Below are 17,017 nucleotides of genomic sequence, written 5' to 3' on the forward strand. Positions count from 1 at the left end.
GGCAAAAATGTGATTCTGCACCGCTGATGTCAAGAGAAGAAGAGAGGTGTTCTCTATCGTCTGGTTGATAAACTCAAACACTGAGCCGAACCCGTATGGGAAACCGTTCAGCGGCAGGGACAGCAGATGAGAAGACGGCGGAAATCCCATTATCGAGAGTTTCCAGTGGCACCGCGAGCTCATCCTGTTTGCAACAATATCTGTATTTGGACATAGAATCTACCATCTCGCGGCTAAACTCTGACAGGAAAGTGTGATCTCGTGTGTCTGCTCGCGACCCTGAGAACACGGCGCAGGGTCCAGCCCAACGCAGCGCGGGGCGCCATAGAAACGGGGCTTGTTATGAACACAACACAAACTGCAGCTATGGCAACATCCGGAGGTGTGACAAGCAAACCAGGTAGCCTCGGGCCGTCCTCTAAAGATGACACATGTGCTTTAAAAGTTAAAAATATACACAGGTCGGTGCAAGATACTGAGCTCGAGCACAGAGGATGTTTGTTCCTGCGGGACCCAAGTGTCTCCGGAGGTTTGGCTGCTCACTTCAAATTTACGTTTGAAGTACGGGCTGAAAAGAAGAAATACAGGGTGAGACAAATGCTAAACACATGTATTGCACAAACTCCCACTGACTGCATACATGTAAAGGATTAATATTTAGATTAGGAAAAATCTACTGATTCATAATTTAAGGTTAAACTACCAACTATTTCTGTTTTTTTCCTCTACATGCCAAAAACCTTCGCCGTCAATTCTTCCTTCCTACAGGGTGGCATCCACGTCAAGTCAGCAAGGTTTCGGAAAGCAGCTCAGCAATTGTGTCCCTGTGAGGTTGGCAGGATTGGGTTCGAGGCCTCGGCTCCAGCCCCCCCCCCACATCGCCCCGCTCCTCCGCCTCTCACTTTTAAGTTTCCATCAACCTTACCTGGGCAAGACTTGAAGCCAACCCCTTTTTGTGAACGGAAGCAGATATCAGCACTCAGTCTGCACAGGCCTCGATCGAGAAAAATACAGTACCTTGCATACCTGCGGGACCAAAATCTTGCCTTGTGAGAAAGATGGCGTGGTCGTGGTACTCGGCGTGGTCGGGGTCGCGGCGCTGCTGCGTGTTGGCCCATCGGCACACCTGCTCCAGGCTGCGGGATGGGTTGCCACGCTCGATCAGGCTTATAGACTGCGGGGGTGACCAAGACAAGAAAGACAAAGAGAAAAAAAATGAATAGAAAGGTAACTGCTCCCCTTGTTCATGAGGGCGCTGCTCTTCTTCAAGTGACTCATCGCCACCTTCATTCCAGGTGTGCATGAGCTCTCATAACTTTTTAGATTTATCTCTGCGTCGAGAGGAAACGTCTGCAGAGCCAGAAATAGAGATCACATTTACGTTGTACCGACTGTCTGACACGTGGGAGCGGTAAAGTTGAAATCCATATGTGAGACTTGCCTCCTCAAGTTCACTCGAGCTCCTGTTCCTCCTCCGGTTCTCATCAACTGTGACTAAAGATCAGACAGAGAGAAAACGCTAGCGTGGGACAAAAAACTAATTTATTTATACGAGAAAGGTCTCAAAGGTGTTCCCCCTTCTTTTAAATCTGACCTGCCTGGAGGACAATGACAAGTGCAGATAGAGTGCCAACAGACAGTGGCCTCTACTCGGTGTGTCTCAAAATGTGTAGGTTTATCATTGTGAACGATAAAAGAAAAAACGGACGCACGCTTTCCTCAAATTGCCGTGAATTGTCACAATTGCTATGACTGCAGGAAGATGATGTCCAGATGGAAGTCGGACCAGAAATAGCGAGAGGAAATTATAAGTGGTGATTCTGTTTTGTCTCTTGGGTGACAAATCCATCAGATTTGACAATAAAACTCGAGGTGAAATCTCTCTGGGTGTGACGCCGCTCGCAACAGATGGTGACGCGTTCAGCATGTTCGAGCTCATCTAACTGGTGCCGTGCAAACAACATCCCTTTGCTTTGGCAACCGGGCCCCAAAAAAACTCAAGGTAGCATCCACCAGATATGTTGCACGCTTCAAATGGCTCAATGACGTCTGTCGAAATGCACATAAAGGACGGCGTATTACGCCTCATTACCGCATGCTGATAAACCCTCAAAGCCGACGTTAAATGACGACAGGTGAATAGAAAAAAAAACAAACCCTGAATACACATATACTTCATTAAAACTGCTAATCCGGTGGATGTTTTGGCTCTTAAGTAACTCTCTCTCTTTATGCGCCCACATTACAATTAGGCATTAAAACTTTCTGTCTACAGCACTTATCTTTAATGAGTTATTAAAACAAGCACTGTGTATTTGTACGAGTCCTTCATTACGGCAGTGAAAGCCAGGTGGGACCTGTTGCAGTTTGTGCTCTGCATTACATATGTATGATATGAATGTTACATCAGGAGGGAGCAGTCCCTGCTGACGGAGCTAATGTACACTACTTATTTATTCTTGTTGTTATTGATTGCCACAGTGTTATGTATATTTATGCCTGTGCTGCAAGTGACTTAAAATAAAATAATGGACTGCAATAAAAGAATGAAAACCCTGGCTCTACCCCTTTCCTACTCCTGGATAATAACAGATATGGCACTGTGTTTAAATCAGTTAAAGATGCTTTTTTTTTTTGTTTATAGTCGCATTTTCCAATCAATCAATGGGTAAGTGCTGCAGAACGTCTGAGATATAATCAAATCACACTCTGCTCGGGGCCCCTAGCCGCCAAGGAGGCCTGCCAACGCACCGACGACGCAAACACGTGGTTTTGATTTTTTTTATCGTGCTTTCAATTTTGTTCATATGACCTCGAATCTACCACCTTTTAAAAGTGGAGCAGAGAGTGTGGGCACTGGCATTTACTGCTGAGCATCATTTTCAGTAACCCATATGTAGAAAACAATGTTTATGTATATATGATAAGGAGGTGCACTGCTGTTGCCACCACACTCCCCCCAAAGGAGCAGCAGTTATATAAATATAAGGTTGCTGTTTTGCTCCGTGGGTAACGTGTGGTCACGCTTCAAATGAACCACCGCCTCTAACCGAACTCTGTTCATTCGTTACAGAGGGGAGTGCGATTGTTGTCTTCACACCAGCACAAACAAATCAACCTGAGGGATAAATGCCCTTGTTTGTGAAACAACAATATAGCACCCTTAGTGTCATGATTTCATTTCCCCTTTCATTATCACACATGATACCACCCAGCAGGATCTTAGAGCTGTAAGAAATGTCACAAATATAACAAATAGTGTGCAATTAATGGTACATATATATAGGGATTCATGGTTATATATACCAAGTGCTCTACAGGCTTTATAAATGAAACAGCTTCATTCGTTGACATCCTCTCTCTGTTGCAGAATGGTGCAAGTTTTATAATGACATGTACATGGTACAATATTCACACATATGAAGAGTCAATTATAAACCTGATTAAACATATAACTGACTAAGAAATTAGCCTTTTCAAAAGGAAATCTGCATATTTAGGTTTCAGAAAGAAAAAAATAAAGTAAAAAAAATAAATAAATAAAATATTTTAGTTTAGAAATTACCAGATTTACAGCCTGGCACACGAAGAAGAAACAGCTAGCTGTATTGCTAACTTGAAGCTAATTGTATGGGGGTAAATTTTTATATAACTCAGCAGTTTAAATCCTATGAGGGCTTAAAATGTTTAGGACGTGGCTGCTTTGAGTGACAGATGGATGCATTCATATCATGTTTGTCAAAAGTCAGCTTCCTGCCTCAGTCTTATTGTGGTAGTTTGAGAGTGCAGGGAATTTAAAATTAAACGTTACCTGATGCCAATTAGTTTACCTCAGCAGAAACACTGAAAACGGGGGAATCAGCTAGCCTGAATCAGCAAAACCTGTCCACCACCACCACATCTAAAGGTCGGTAATGGACAGCTTAGATGTTTAATCTGTACAAATATGACCCTGACTGGCAGGTTCAGTCTAAGGGTGACTAATCATATGAACTGACAGGTGCAGAGTATCCAGACAATCAAAATATGTCCGTTTTCAAACCAGCCTCTCACTAAACAAAATGTCTTCTAAAATCTATTTGCACCTTAAGAAATAATAATAATAAAAAAAAAGATTGTGCGACATAGCTCACCTGCCGGTACCCGACCATTATCATGCGGACCAGGACAATGTTGATGTTGGTTCCCAAAGATTCATCGTGGTAGATTTCATCAACCTGAAAGGAAATGAAGAGCATCTGTCAGTACACTGTGGATTTGATGCAAAGATAGGAAAACATAGTGAGCAAAGGGCAAACAGATCAGTAACCGTAGACTGTATAAAGATGGACGGTGTAGATGCTCCTCAAAAGTGAAGCCAAAGCAAGTAGAGCTCCCCCTGGTGACTGGCTGCAGTATAGGTAATAAGCTCCACCCCCTCCATGTTAGTGGATAGGACTTTTGTCGAACTAAAACACTAAAATACAAGTCAAATCATTTTTTTGAAGGCTGTTTCTGTCATTTTAGGTAGTTAACATAATATTGATGAATGTTCCAGTGTCAATTTGGTGGATAAGTTATTTGACGCTATAGAAACAGGATGTGACACAATGGCGACCACCATTTGCCATGACAACCGCTCAGTAAAGCAGCCCGTGAGACTGTGAAATTTTAAAAATGAGTACAGTGTATAATCCAACATTTTCTTGTAACTGGTGTAGGTAGAACGGAACGTAGTATTAATTAACTGAAAACGCGTGAATCTAGAGGAAGTGTGGGCGGGGCATCGATAATGTCTCTCCACTCTTGGGCCATACTGCACAGACTCTGGTTCCAAACTCACAAGATGGCGCAAGCCCGTATCTCTGGGAAAATAGCGTCAGTTTGACCAATGAAAGGGAGGAGGGGGGGCGCAGTGTCCATATTTATATACAGTCTATGCCAGTAACACAAACACATAATAAAACATTAATACTAACACACTGCAGTCAAAGTCAGCGGGGAGAGAAGTTCACTGTTCCCACCCAAGTCAAAAAGCTACTTTCAGCTTACCATCCTTTGGTTCTTCTCTAACGTCTAGAGTTTCCAAGGATGATTAAAGGCAATTTATTAGTAAGTGGATGCAGGCAAAGACTAATGATGCTAATTATGGCTCCATAGAATTCTGAGGCCTGCAGAAGTGAACCTTGGTTCTCTGGAGTGACATTATCCAGCTGCACATGGTGTGCTCGTACTAACCACGCCGGCTGCTGTGTGCTGATTTACTGAGAGCATGATCAAAGGGACCTAAACAAAATATGATTAGTAGACACAGCTTTACCTGCTGCTTAGGGAAGAGTATTCTTGCATATTTCAAGCTTTTAAAGAGAAAATAAATGAGAGTCATTTGTGCTCTTGGGACACACGGTGTTTAACCAGTAGTTCCATATCCAGTCAAATCATTTTACTTTTTTATGGAATCAGCAAAGTTTATTTAAAATCTGCTGAAACATAGTTGACAGTTGCGCTGGTGTGATACTGCTTCAGCACATTTTTATTTCTGAGGACCAGCGTCCCAGCAGAAAGCCCATTTGGGATTTTATTTTTTTTCATCTCTTACGACAAGCTTGGAATCATGATGAAATACGTTGTTAAGACATTGGCAACCATCCAACATAACCAGTGTAGTTATGCAATGAAAAAAAAATAAAAAGGCTGGCCCAGAAATGTGCCGACTGCGATTTGGCTTTATAAGAATGCTGAGGTATGTAGATGCGTAACACAGGCCCGAGCTAGGATCCGATTCAAAACCCCAACTTCCTCCTGTTGCTTTTTTTTTTTTTTCTCTTTTATTAAAAGCTTGCAACAAGTCGGAACTCATTCCAGTTCCCATAAAGTCAATCAACCGCTTCCCTTTGCGGTTGATAATAAAGTCCGGAGGAAAATAAGGGTTAGATATTTATTTTCTCATATATCAGTGAGTAATTTAGTTTGAACACGTAGGTAATGGATTGCAATAAACAAGAAGTAATTTAGCTTCTCTTACTTGTTACTGAAAGGAAACACATGGTTTATAAATGGCATTTTAAGGCATGTGGGTTGTCTCTTCATGCGATAGACTCATCTATCTGACAAAATAATCAGCATGTGCATAATTTACCGTCATTTTATCATCATCATCTGTGCAACATTTGACCTCTCTTGTATCGTGCCAGCACTTAATATAGAAATATCATATATGGGGAAGCTGTAATTCACTACTCACCGGTAATATAATCAGCAGTTTTCTATATTGCTACCCTTCTTTCAGTAATGTTATGTCAATATATCGTCTTCCTCCATTGCTTTGTAGCTGACAATTGGTCGCTAATGTTCCAGGCTTTTGAAAATAAATATAGTCAACCCAACGATGCTATCAGTATGGTGAATTTGCCGAGAGGAACCAAAGCTGTGGATGGCGCCCCCATTAGTTGTAGAGCTCAACCTCTTCATATAGCAAAAGCTTTTGTCACCTATCAATGCTACAACCTGTGGTGTCTGGCAACAAGAATGTTGTTAGTGAGGGGCCTTTGGGTCCTATGGGTTGAGGGGAGGGGCCTCTGTGGATCATCCCACAGATACTTGATCAGTTTGGGATCTAGTGAATTTGGAGGCCAGGTCAACACCTTGTGCTGTTCTTCATGTTTTGTTTTGAGTTGCATCCTGGTCAGAGTGTCATTGCTATGGGGTGGGGGTGCCTGGTCTGGTCTAGGTGGGTGGTAAGTAAGTAAGGTGTCTAAGTAATATCCACATAAATGAATGCCAGGTCATACATGAACTGTCAGGATGGCCGAGCGGTCTAAGGCGCTACGTTCAGGTCGTAGTCTCCTCTGGAGGCGTGGGTTCGAATCCCACTTCTGACAGACTGTTTTGGACAGTTTCTTCCCCCGAGACGAATTTCATTCAGGAGCCTCTTGACGCCAAGTCGCCATTGGTTGCTTCCTATCTGTATGTCGATTCATTTTAATCATATCGAATGTTGCGGATAAACAAACAACTCCCCCGTGTGACGGCTTATGGTTCTGTGCCAATTTGATGACCGTAGCTACGGCGACAGCCCAGACCCCACGGCGTAGCCTGACATGCACCTCGACCGGAAACGTAAGGTCGCAAGAGGTGTCATTGGTCTGCTTGGTAGTAGCGTGTTTCTGCTTTAGTATTTCCGGCTGCTTCTCCGTCTCCGCAACTTTCAAATTGATTGTTTTGGATCAATAAAGATGGAACACATCGAGGAAAGGTTAACTGAGGAGGTTTGGAGATACAAACATTTGTACGACTCGTCTTGGGTGAAATTTCAGCGAAAGTTTCAGCCTAAATTGTTGAAAGTGAAGCAGGAAGCAGAAACAAAGATTAACCCGACTGACAAAAAAGACACAGCACCGACTAGCGTTGTTACAGAGCAAGCGCACAAGTATAAATGGCTCAACAACGGCGTAGGCTACGTACGTAGGTTACATAGAACTTTAAATGAGCCTTAAGCACTCTCCTTCGTCATGAGGAATTCCAAAACTTTCCCAGGCCATTCGAGATAAGCAATCCCTCCAGTGAATTCTGGGTCAACTGCAAAGTCTCCTCCCAGCAACGCTGCCCGTGCCCTGTAAATCTGCAAAGGGAGGTGCCCGGGAGGAAACCTTACCAGAGGCACAAACTACCTCATCTAGTTCCTATCTCTCAGCCAAGAATGAGTCCACCCATCCAACGCAGAAAACTCATCTTGGCTGGTTGGATGCACAATGCTGTTCATTGGGTCATCACCCAAAGTCCTTGACCATAGATAAGCACTGGAAGATAGACATATTTGTAAATTACTGTACTCCCCATCCACCCACCTGACTGACCAGATTGTTTTTGGGCATTTGCCTAACCTCTCCAGCCTTGTTTTTCCGCCTGTTAGCCAAGCTTACCACAGCTTCTGTCTTTGCCTCTGGTTTTAAAACTATTCTAGCCAGGTACAGCCTGCATTTGGGTCTTCCTCCCTCCTGACAAAAACCATGACAACTGCAGAGAAGCTAGCTGTTTCCAGCCTGCAAATCAGATCACCGCAACCCAACATAGAAGTCGAGCAAAATCTAGGAATTTGCTCATTGTGTCTTTGAGACCTGTTAACACCCACAGCAGCAGCCAACAACAATACTGTCAGGATGCTTTTCCCTTCCGCCCCGACATTGAACTCCTATAATGTCTTTTCTCCTATGTTCACACGAGTCTTCATAAACGTTCTTCACACAGCTGTGGCCTAATTTCTTACTTCTTTCTGTCCATTGTACGCTTCCCATTGATCCTTCCCTATTGATGCAGGAACAGCACTAAACACAGAAAACTGCTTTCTCTCTCTCGCCTGCCTCATCACTCAACCTCCGAGTTGGAATAGGTTTCAGTGGCTCTGGGCGCTAATCCACCAAAGGTCATGTGAATAATTAGTCACGCTGGACACTCCGGTTTACAAGGGCCCTGCGGTGAAGTTCCCTGTGTTCAATAACGCTACAGCACATTGGCTTTCATCTCTCCAGTGGCTATAATAATAATGAGGGCATATCAAAGGAATCCTACAATTACTGCTGCCATGAAAATTACCTGCTGACATAAAAGGCTGTATAGGATTATACAGTCCATGGCTGCAGATATACTGGGACCATATATATCTGTATGGCCACTAACACAGGAAAAGCAGCAGATCACGTTGCTGTTTTTACTACAAATTTCTCTTGAAATGTCTGCTCTTTGTTTTCTTTATTTAAGAAGAGACATACACGACCAGGCATAACATTATGACCACTTTCCTAATATTGTGTAGGTCTCCCTTGTGCCTCCAAAACAGTTGTGACTCATCAGAGAATGAACATGGGCCTTTTGAGGGTGTCCTGTGGTGTCTGGCAACAAGATTGTTGTTAGTGAGGGGCCTTTGGGTCCTATGGGTTGAGGGGAGGGGCCTCTGTGGATCATCCCACAGATACTTGATCAGTTTGGGATCTAGTGAATTTGGAGGCCAGGTCAACACCTTGTGCTGTTCTTCATGTTTTTTTTTTAGTTGCATCCTGCTCAGAGTGTCATTGCTATGGGGTGGGGGTGCCTGGTCTGGTCTAGGTGGGTGGTAAGTAAGTAAGGTGTCTAAGTAACATCCACATAAATGAATACAAGGTCCAAAAGCTTCCCAGCAGGTCACTAACTTGTCAGGATGGCCGAGCGGTCTAAGGCGCTACGTTCAGGTCGTAGTCTCCTCTGGAGGCGTGGGTTCGAATCCCACTTCTGACAGACTGTTTTGGACACTTTCTTTATTTTATTTTTTCACTTATTTAAGTTCTGTGTGTTTCTGTACAAGAGAGCAAAGTTACCGCAGTCAAATTCCCGAGACGGTCAATGTCATTTACTTCTCCTGTAGGTGGTCATAATGTTGTGGCTGATCGATGTATAAATGTCTCCTTTATAATAATATTCACATTCATGGTATCAAACCTCAAAACCAGAGACTGATCCCTCTCAGGCTCTCTCTTTTTTAATTTGTCCCAGTGTACACTCATAAAAAGGACAAAAATGTCAAGACGTTCCAGATACAGCAAACAGAATAACAGAGCGCTTCAGTTTTTTTTTTTTTTCTAAAACACCAACAGGCGTATGTCAGAGAGCGTGTCAGTCAGCTTACTCTGGGTGAAAATTATGGCCGTGCACAACAAAAGCTCTGTCACCAAAGAAAGGCTATCTTGGCTCAAGTCCAAATTTGCTCTGGGACGCGGGGTTACACCCAAGGCATTTGAGCAAATATTCCATTCACAGAAGCCTATTCAGGTCAATAAATGCTGCAAAGAACCCTTGAGTGACCCCAAATTCTCCCAGATTTGTTACAAACCCAAATTCCCTGACTGGTCTATAGTGACCTATATATGGGCGTGTTTATGCTGGGAACAGAGACGCCGTTGAAAACTGAGGGGCCGCGGCAAAAAATAGTATCATAAAATGTTCATGACGACATTCGTAAACACTGAGGTTGCACATTTTTTCTTACAGGACTCTGGCCTATGCATTCAGAGTCCAGATGAGGGATGGGATAGCCCCACGTAGTGTGCGCTGGGATAATTACAAAGCCAGGAGGAGCACACAGAGGGCTGCAATGGGACTCTCGAGGCTGATAATGAGAGTAGCAGCTGTGGGCTACAGGCGCTAGGTGTCCCTGGCTTGTGTACGGCGTCACATCGACATGGACAAAACCTGGTCCGCGGTCGAACAACACGGCCATTGTGCGGCAGGCACCTCGGCAGTCACCTTGGCTCTGCGCAGACAGGATGTTCAGTAATCAATCCCTCAGGGAGAGTTTCTCCAGGTGGTACTACACATTCTGCAGCCGCGGAGCCGGGATTCAGAGGGATTTGAGTGGGCAGAGCTCTTCCAGACACAGCAAGCCTGTGGCTTACTAGTGGAACTAAAGAGTCCTGACCCTCGTTTGTTTAAACTGCACTTATTTTTCTCCATGCTCTCATTACATTTAACCCAGCATGACATGTACATATATGTGCATACGCATACTTCGTTTAATATTTAACTTGATTTCATTTTAGAGCTCCAGCAATTTTAACGCTAAGTGCCTAAAATTGTCCTGCGAGTGATCAGAAATACTCTTAAGTGCTTATCAGAGAGCACTAGAAACCAAGGACTGACAATTACAGAGTGCGCTCTCGCAGCCACTTCACGGCATAATCAGTCAAGGTCATTAGAAGTCAGACATTTCTCTCTGCGGAAGACATTTGGGAACAGAATGTGAATATAATATCCTAATTAAATGGCAATGCGAGCAGACTTCTGGCGCTGGTTTCCATGACTGCCCCGCGCGGCTCCCAGTCAACTTTCTAATTGGTCTAGTGCGGCTAATCAGACCACCATGCATGGTCCAAATGGTAACTGTTACAGAGTGAAACCAGCACCCTGTGAAAATCTGACTTGGGAGATTTGGGCCCAGTAAGCAGATTATGGTGGTAGGAGCTGGTGGAACCCATAATGAATGAGCTGAGAGTTCCCTCAACCCCCCCCACCCTTTGCTCTCATTGGTAATCCATCAACTGAAAGAGAGAGAGAGAGAGCTGGGGTCTGGGGACAAGTGTGGCAAGGTCTGATGTCAGAGAGGACAAGGGGGGAAATATCTCAACAGGCAGATGAAGTAAAAAAATAAAAGTATCAGCAAGCTCTGCAGCATTTTCATATCAAGAAAGGATATAATAGTCAAAAACATTCACTGTGCATGTCACATCACAGACGCCATTACTTCCTCCAAGCTAAAGATTGTCTATTACAGTATATTCTTCCTGTTTCTCTACTTTTCCCGTCCGGAAATCTGATTGGTGAGTCAAGTTTGACTCTTTAAGAAACTTTTTTACTAGTTAATACTATTTAATAACAAAAATAACGTGCTGAATAATCAAAATCTAACTCGCACGATCAAGCTGGGACGAGGCGTTTGTGCAAGAATACAGACTTACTATGTTCATGAGCGTGAGAACGTAGTTCTGCACGTGCTCCTTGCCGTGGAAGCGCACCACCGAGTCGTCCACCGCCAGCAGCACCTCGATGTTGTAGTCGTCCCTCTTGGCGTGCCTCCTCTTGCGCTCGGACTCGGACAGCTTCTGCTCCACGAGATCCAGGGCCGCGGGGAGGTCCGCGATTCCGATGTCTGCCACTGCGAAAAAAAGAAAATATGAGCGGGACGTAAACAAGTCGGGAGCGAACAGATGGCAGGAATCTACCGCACACATAATATGTCTTCTCCCGTTTCAGCATCAGTAATGCAATAGAGCGCCCGGGTCATAAAACAACTTTCCGTGATTGAGTGTCGGGATGAGCAGCTGGTGGAATCCTTTGGGATTATTTATAGCGCTGAGGGCTTTATAAAAATAATAAATAATAAATAGTTGGCCCCGAAGAATCAGACAAGATTTCCTCTATGCAGTCAGTAGAGAAAGAGTTTATATGCAGTCATAGTCTAAAGCCCAGCTGAGTCACACCTTGTCCAAACAACATGCATCTATGTCACAAAGCATAGTGAGCATATGAGATATTTATATACACCGATCAGGCATAACATTATGACCACCTTCCTAATATTGTCTAGGTCTCCCAAACAGTTGTGACTCATGAGAGAATGGACATGGGCCTTCTGAGGGTGTCCTGTGGTGTCTGGCAGCACAATGTTGTTAGTGGGGGGGGGGGGGGGGTCATCCCACAGATGCTTGACCAGTTCGGGATCTAGTGAATTTGGAGGCCAGGTCAACACCTTGTGCTGTTCTTCATGTTTTTTTGAGTTGCTCCTAAACAGTTTTTGTGTGTCTGCTGGGGATGACTGCTTCCATCAAGGAGTGTCATTGCTATGGGGTGGGGGTGCCTGGTCTGGTCTAGGTGGGTGCTACATGTCTAAGTAACATCCACATTTGAGGTGAAACGTAACAACAGATGCATTTAGGATGCATTATGATGGGTGCTTGGTGATTTTAAGTCCTGTATTCATTACTTTATTATCAGAGTGGCAGTTGTTGGTTGTAAAACGGCTAAAAGCTAGACAATAAAATCCTCCAGGGTGATTTGAAAACATGAAACTTCGTAATATTAATATCTAAAAAACTGATTAGTGCAGATTTTAATGTAAAAAAGACATTAAGTTTGCAGAAAAATGTAGTTGTCTTAAAGGCAGTAACTGTGCATCCATTTCATAAATCCCAGCTCATTCACACCACGTCCAAACAACTCATCCGTGTCATACCGCTGTTTTTCTTCAGCTCTGAGATGGACTAGGTCGTGCGAGATAAAATGTAATATCAGACAGAAAAAAAAAAGGGGGGAGCGAGGCGCGGTGGTCCACACATCTGTAACATACATCGGCGACACCGATGATTGCATTTCTGAGACAAACACTGCAGACGCGATAGATAGATAGATAGATAGATAGATAGATAGATGGATAGAAGGCACTTCGGAGAGAACACGTCAGGCCTGAATAGTAGGAAACTGGTGGTTGTCCTCTGGATCTGCATGAAAATGCACAGCAGCCATCCATAATGACATAAACTGAATGCATCTTTTTCTGTTCAGCATGTGCGGCAGAAACCGCAAACGCTCAAATGCAGACACCTTCCATTTGTCCTGTTTCTCTACATTATGCTCGAAAAATTGGCCGATAGAGATTCTTGTATGTTGCGCAGATGCAGTAATGTGTCTAAATCTGTGTCTGGTCTTTTATAAAAGATTGCACTCGTTTTTGAACACGTCTAAAGAAGCTAAAAATTGAAATACAGGGAAAAATGTTGGTGGCAGCTGTCACCAGGTAAATCCCCTTAAAAAGAAATAGATCTGACAGAGCGTTAAATGTCATTTCGTGACATGATTATTGTCTGGTCTCTGGTATTTTAGGTCCTCTGCTTCTCTGTCAGTGCTGAAAATCCACCTTTACTGTGAAGGATAGAAATCTGTAACACTATGTACAGTTTACGACGGTCAAGTCCACCTCAAATACAGGACACTGCTGCTTTATGCGTATCCAACATCCGACAGCTGCTTTATAGAGAAGTGAGTAAAAGTACAAGTCAGGCTTACAGCTACAGACACAGGGAGCAAGAAAAGAGAAGGAATTCGTGGATTCTGGTCGTTTGAGTGCGAAGGAAAGGTCGTTCCCCTCTCTGGTTCCCCAACACTCCCCAGTCCCCAGTACGACCACTGGAGCCCAGCATTCCTCATTTTACCAGCTGGTTTAGTGAACACTCAGCGTCTCTTCTGCTAACCCCTAAAATGTTGTTACGAGGGGTTTAAAAGCGGCAGAGTTAAAGGAATATACCCAATATACCCAAAGCTGCATCAGCATCACAAAGCATCAGATCGGTCTGAAAGTCTTTATTTATAGTGCAGGTTTTGCAAGCTTTATTCAAGTAGTGCTTTTCATCAATTTCTATCAATCAGCAGGTTGTTACAGGGCGCGCCAAACATCCCAGTGTCGCTGCGAGAAATAAACAAGATTCTCCCAATAGAACATCTCTCTCTGCCGCTAAGGGAAATTACTTTCTGTCTACTTTATAAAATGTGGCAAGCTGTGAAACAGGATAGAAGAGGCTGGTGGGACTGGAATCTGGTGCTGCAGGCAGGAAAACTAATGTCATGTTCAGTGTGACCACACGCTCTGCCGTCAGGTTATAGCTACTGGTTCATTCAAGATTTGACTGACTTTATCAAAAACTAGAGTAAATTTCCCTCCTCTTCGTTTCTCAGCCATAACATTAAACCCACTGACAGGAGAAGGGAATAACGTTGACCGTCTTGTGACAATTCTATGTTCCGCTGGGAAACTTTTGGACCTGGCATTCATTGATGTGGATGTTAAGGCTCATTTAAGGTACACCATAACCTACGCACATAGCCTACACTACGTGTCTGGCTCAGTCTGTAACAACACCACCCAAACGCTAGTTGGCGCTGTGCCTTTTTTGCCAGTTGGGTTAATTTTTTCCTTCACGTTCAACAATGGCGACTGAAACTTTCACAGAAATTTTACCAAAGACGAGTCGTACAAATGTTTGTGTCTGAAAACCTCCTCAGTTCACCTTTCCTTGATGTCTTCCATCTTTACTGATCCAAAACAGTCACTTTGAAAATTGCAGAGATGGAGAAACAGACGGAAATACTAAAGCGGAAACGCGCTACTAGCAAGCGGACCAGTCACAGCTCTTGGGGTCTGTGCTGCGGCGGTGCATGGTTACATTTCTGGGGAGGTGCACGTTAGGATACGGCGTTAGAGTCTGCGCTGTCGCCATAGCTACGCCGACGCAGAAGCCTAAACCGTCTATTACTTAGACATGTAGCACCCACCTTGACCCGACCAGGCACCCCCACCCCATAGCAAAGACACTCCTTGATGGCAGCAGCCATCCCCAGCAGGACGCTTTAGGAACAATTCAAAAAAACATGAAGAACAGCACAAGGTGTTGACCTGGCCTCCAGATTCACTAGATCCCAAACCCATGTCCATTCTCTGATAAGTCACAACTGTTTTGGAGGCACAAGGGAGACCTACACAATATTAGGAAGGTGGTCGTAATGTTATGCCTGATCAGTGTAGGCAAGTGAATGGAAGTGAATGGAAGCTAAAGCCTTCTATACAAGGACACATTCGAATTCTTTAAGTTATATAATAAACACATGGTCTTTTAAATGAAGCTGTGCAACATTTCTTTGTATTACATATAATAATGTATACATGATGGTGGTCAATATTGTTCTATTATATACCATTATACAACAGCTCAGTCCTGTATGTGGCCTCATTCACCCACACAAACACTCAAGTCACTACGCTCAAACCCACACAGTGCTTTTCATTCCCGGTGAAGTCACACACCTCTCCTACCTTCATTGTGGAGATCCTCCCTCCGCTGGCCCGTCTCCCGCTTGATGGCCGATCTGCGGTAGACCACGTGCACCCGCCCCTTCACTTCCACATCCTGCTGGCCCTTCTCGAGGGGTTCGATGAAAAACTCCCCATTATCAGTCCGGATCAGGCCTGCCTGGAAAAAGAGAGCTTAAAAATGAGCCCACCACCGCCACCACTCCTCCTTGAAAGGACGGTAATTCCTGTGGAGCCAGTAATTATAGTGTGCTTGATCAATTGGAAGAGTCAGTAAAGAGTTGGATATGTGGAATGACGCAGGTAGACACAATTTGGGGCCCTTCAAGCCCTTCACCAAGATTGATTCAGTGCCACGGTGATTTCACCCTGAGCGAGCTGATGTCTCAATTGGGTCGTACTTTTCCATCCACTTTTTTTTTTAATAAATTCATAGCAAATCCTTGAGTTTGATCTTTTTTTCCAGCTTTGATACCAATCTTCACTTGATGTGATGTTCCCACTTTCTTTCAACATGCCGGATGTGCTCTTATTCAGTAAGAAACTTCTACCCACAAAGAGCAGCTGTGACCTTGCTGCTTTCATTTAAAGATAAGCACACTCCAAGAGGAATATTATTAGAACGGTACGAGTATGGACCCTGAGATGGAGCTATTGCCTGTACCGCCACCATCCCCCCTCCTCTTTAATAAAATCTCAACATTTCTTCTAGCAGCATTATAGGTATGGAAAAATGGTCATGTTTCCCTCTTTTAAAGGTGGACTTCTCCCTGACGACAAGTCTGTTACTACACCGAAAATATAGTCTTTCCTCACACCACCATATGCAAGACTCTAATAGGAATGCAACAAAAGACTGAAATGTTTTCCTTTTTCCTCTTAGATGACTTAATAATATTTGATTTGACACTTTCAAATCGCATGAGACTGTGAAAGCGAGCCGAAAAGGTAAACAACCACAACCACATGCTGGTACATCTGTTTCCGTAGAGATTATATTTCCTTTAACATACACATACATCTGTAATTGGTACAGTAAAATATTACAGGTTGAATTAATGTTTATTCCTTTGTCTAAATTTAGACTTTCTTTTAACTGCGTGTTTGCGCCTGGAGGGTTTCTTGAAAGGTCGCCGAGTTTATCAAATCAAATCAAAAACAAATCAAGCTTTATTGTCATTTTGACACACATACTAATGCAGACAGAATCAAATTGCATTTCTCCCGGAGACCTGTGCAGAATTGGTTGGTTAATGTTTCACTAATTCATTTATAGCAACAGTCCTCTTTGGTTAAAGTACACCGTCAGATATTCTGGCCACTTGGGGGCGGCAGAAATGAGCTGTAAAGCACGACTCTTACATAATTAATATCTTTTAAAAGTGCAAAATGGCTGCACCCACACCCCCACCCGGCATGCAAACCTGATGTCCCACAGCAAGCCAAGATCACATAGCTTATCTAGTTTTCTGCTCCAATGTCCACGACTAGTGTATATTAAAGAATGCCGCAGTTTGAATCTAGTACTATTGTCACTGCGTTGTTGTTTTCCCCGCCAATGTTACATATATTTGCCTTCTCGTTAGTTAGCAGTTGCTAGCTTCTACACTTGTTTAAGTACCATTTGAACGAATGTAATAAAACGTACATAAT

The 17,017-nt window shown here is 43.7% G+C and overlaps 1 protein-coding gene across 2 annotated transcripts in view; it reads right to left on the minus strand.

Annotated features, from left to right (window-relative positions):
• The window catches only part of adamts14 (ADAM metallopeptidase with thrombospondin type 1 motif, 14), a 48,563-nt gene that overhangs the window by 19,202 nt on the left and 12,344 nt on the right, over positions 1 to 17,017 (minus strand). The window contains exons 3-6 of one of the 2 annotated variants that reach the window (XM_084566969.1): positions 15,368 to 15,524; positions 11,463 to 11,659; positions 4,134 to 4,217; positions 1,027 to 1,174 (exon numbers count right to left, since the gene is read on the minus strand). In XM_084566969.1, the coding sequence (XP_084423095.1) occupies positions 1,027 to 1,174; positions 4,134 to 4,217; positions 11,463 to 11,659; positions 15,368 to 15,524 (586 nt within the window). Of the gene's footprint in view, positions 1 to 1,017; positions 1,175 to 4,133; positions 4,218 to 11,462; positions 11,660 to 15,367; positions 15,525 to 17,017 lie in introns of both variants that reach the window. The other variant, XM_084566968.1, reaches the window with a different exon arrangement.

Source organism: Chelon labrosus (genome assembly GCF_963514085.1).
Source record: "Chelon labrosus genome assembly, chromosome: 19".
Lineage (NCBI taxonomy): Eukaryota > Metazoa > Chordata > Actinopteri > Mugiliformes > Mugilidae > Chelon > Chelon labrosus.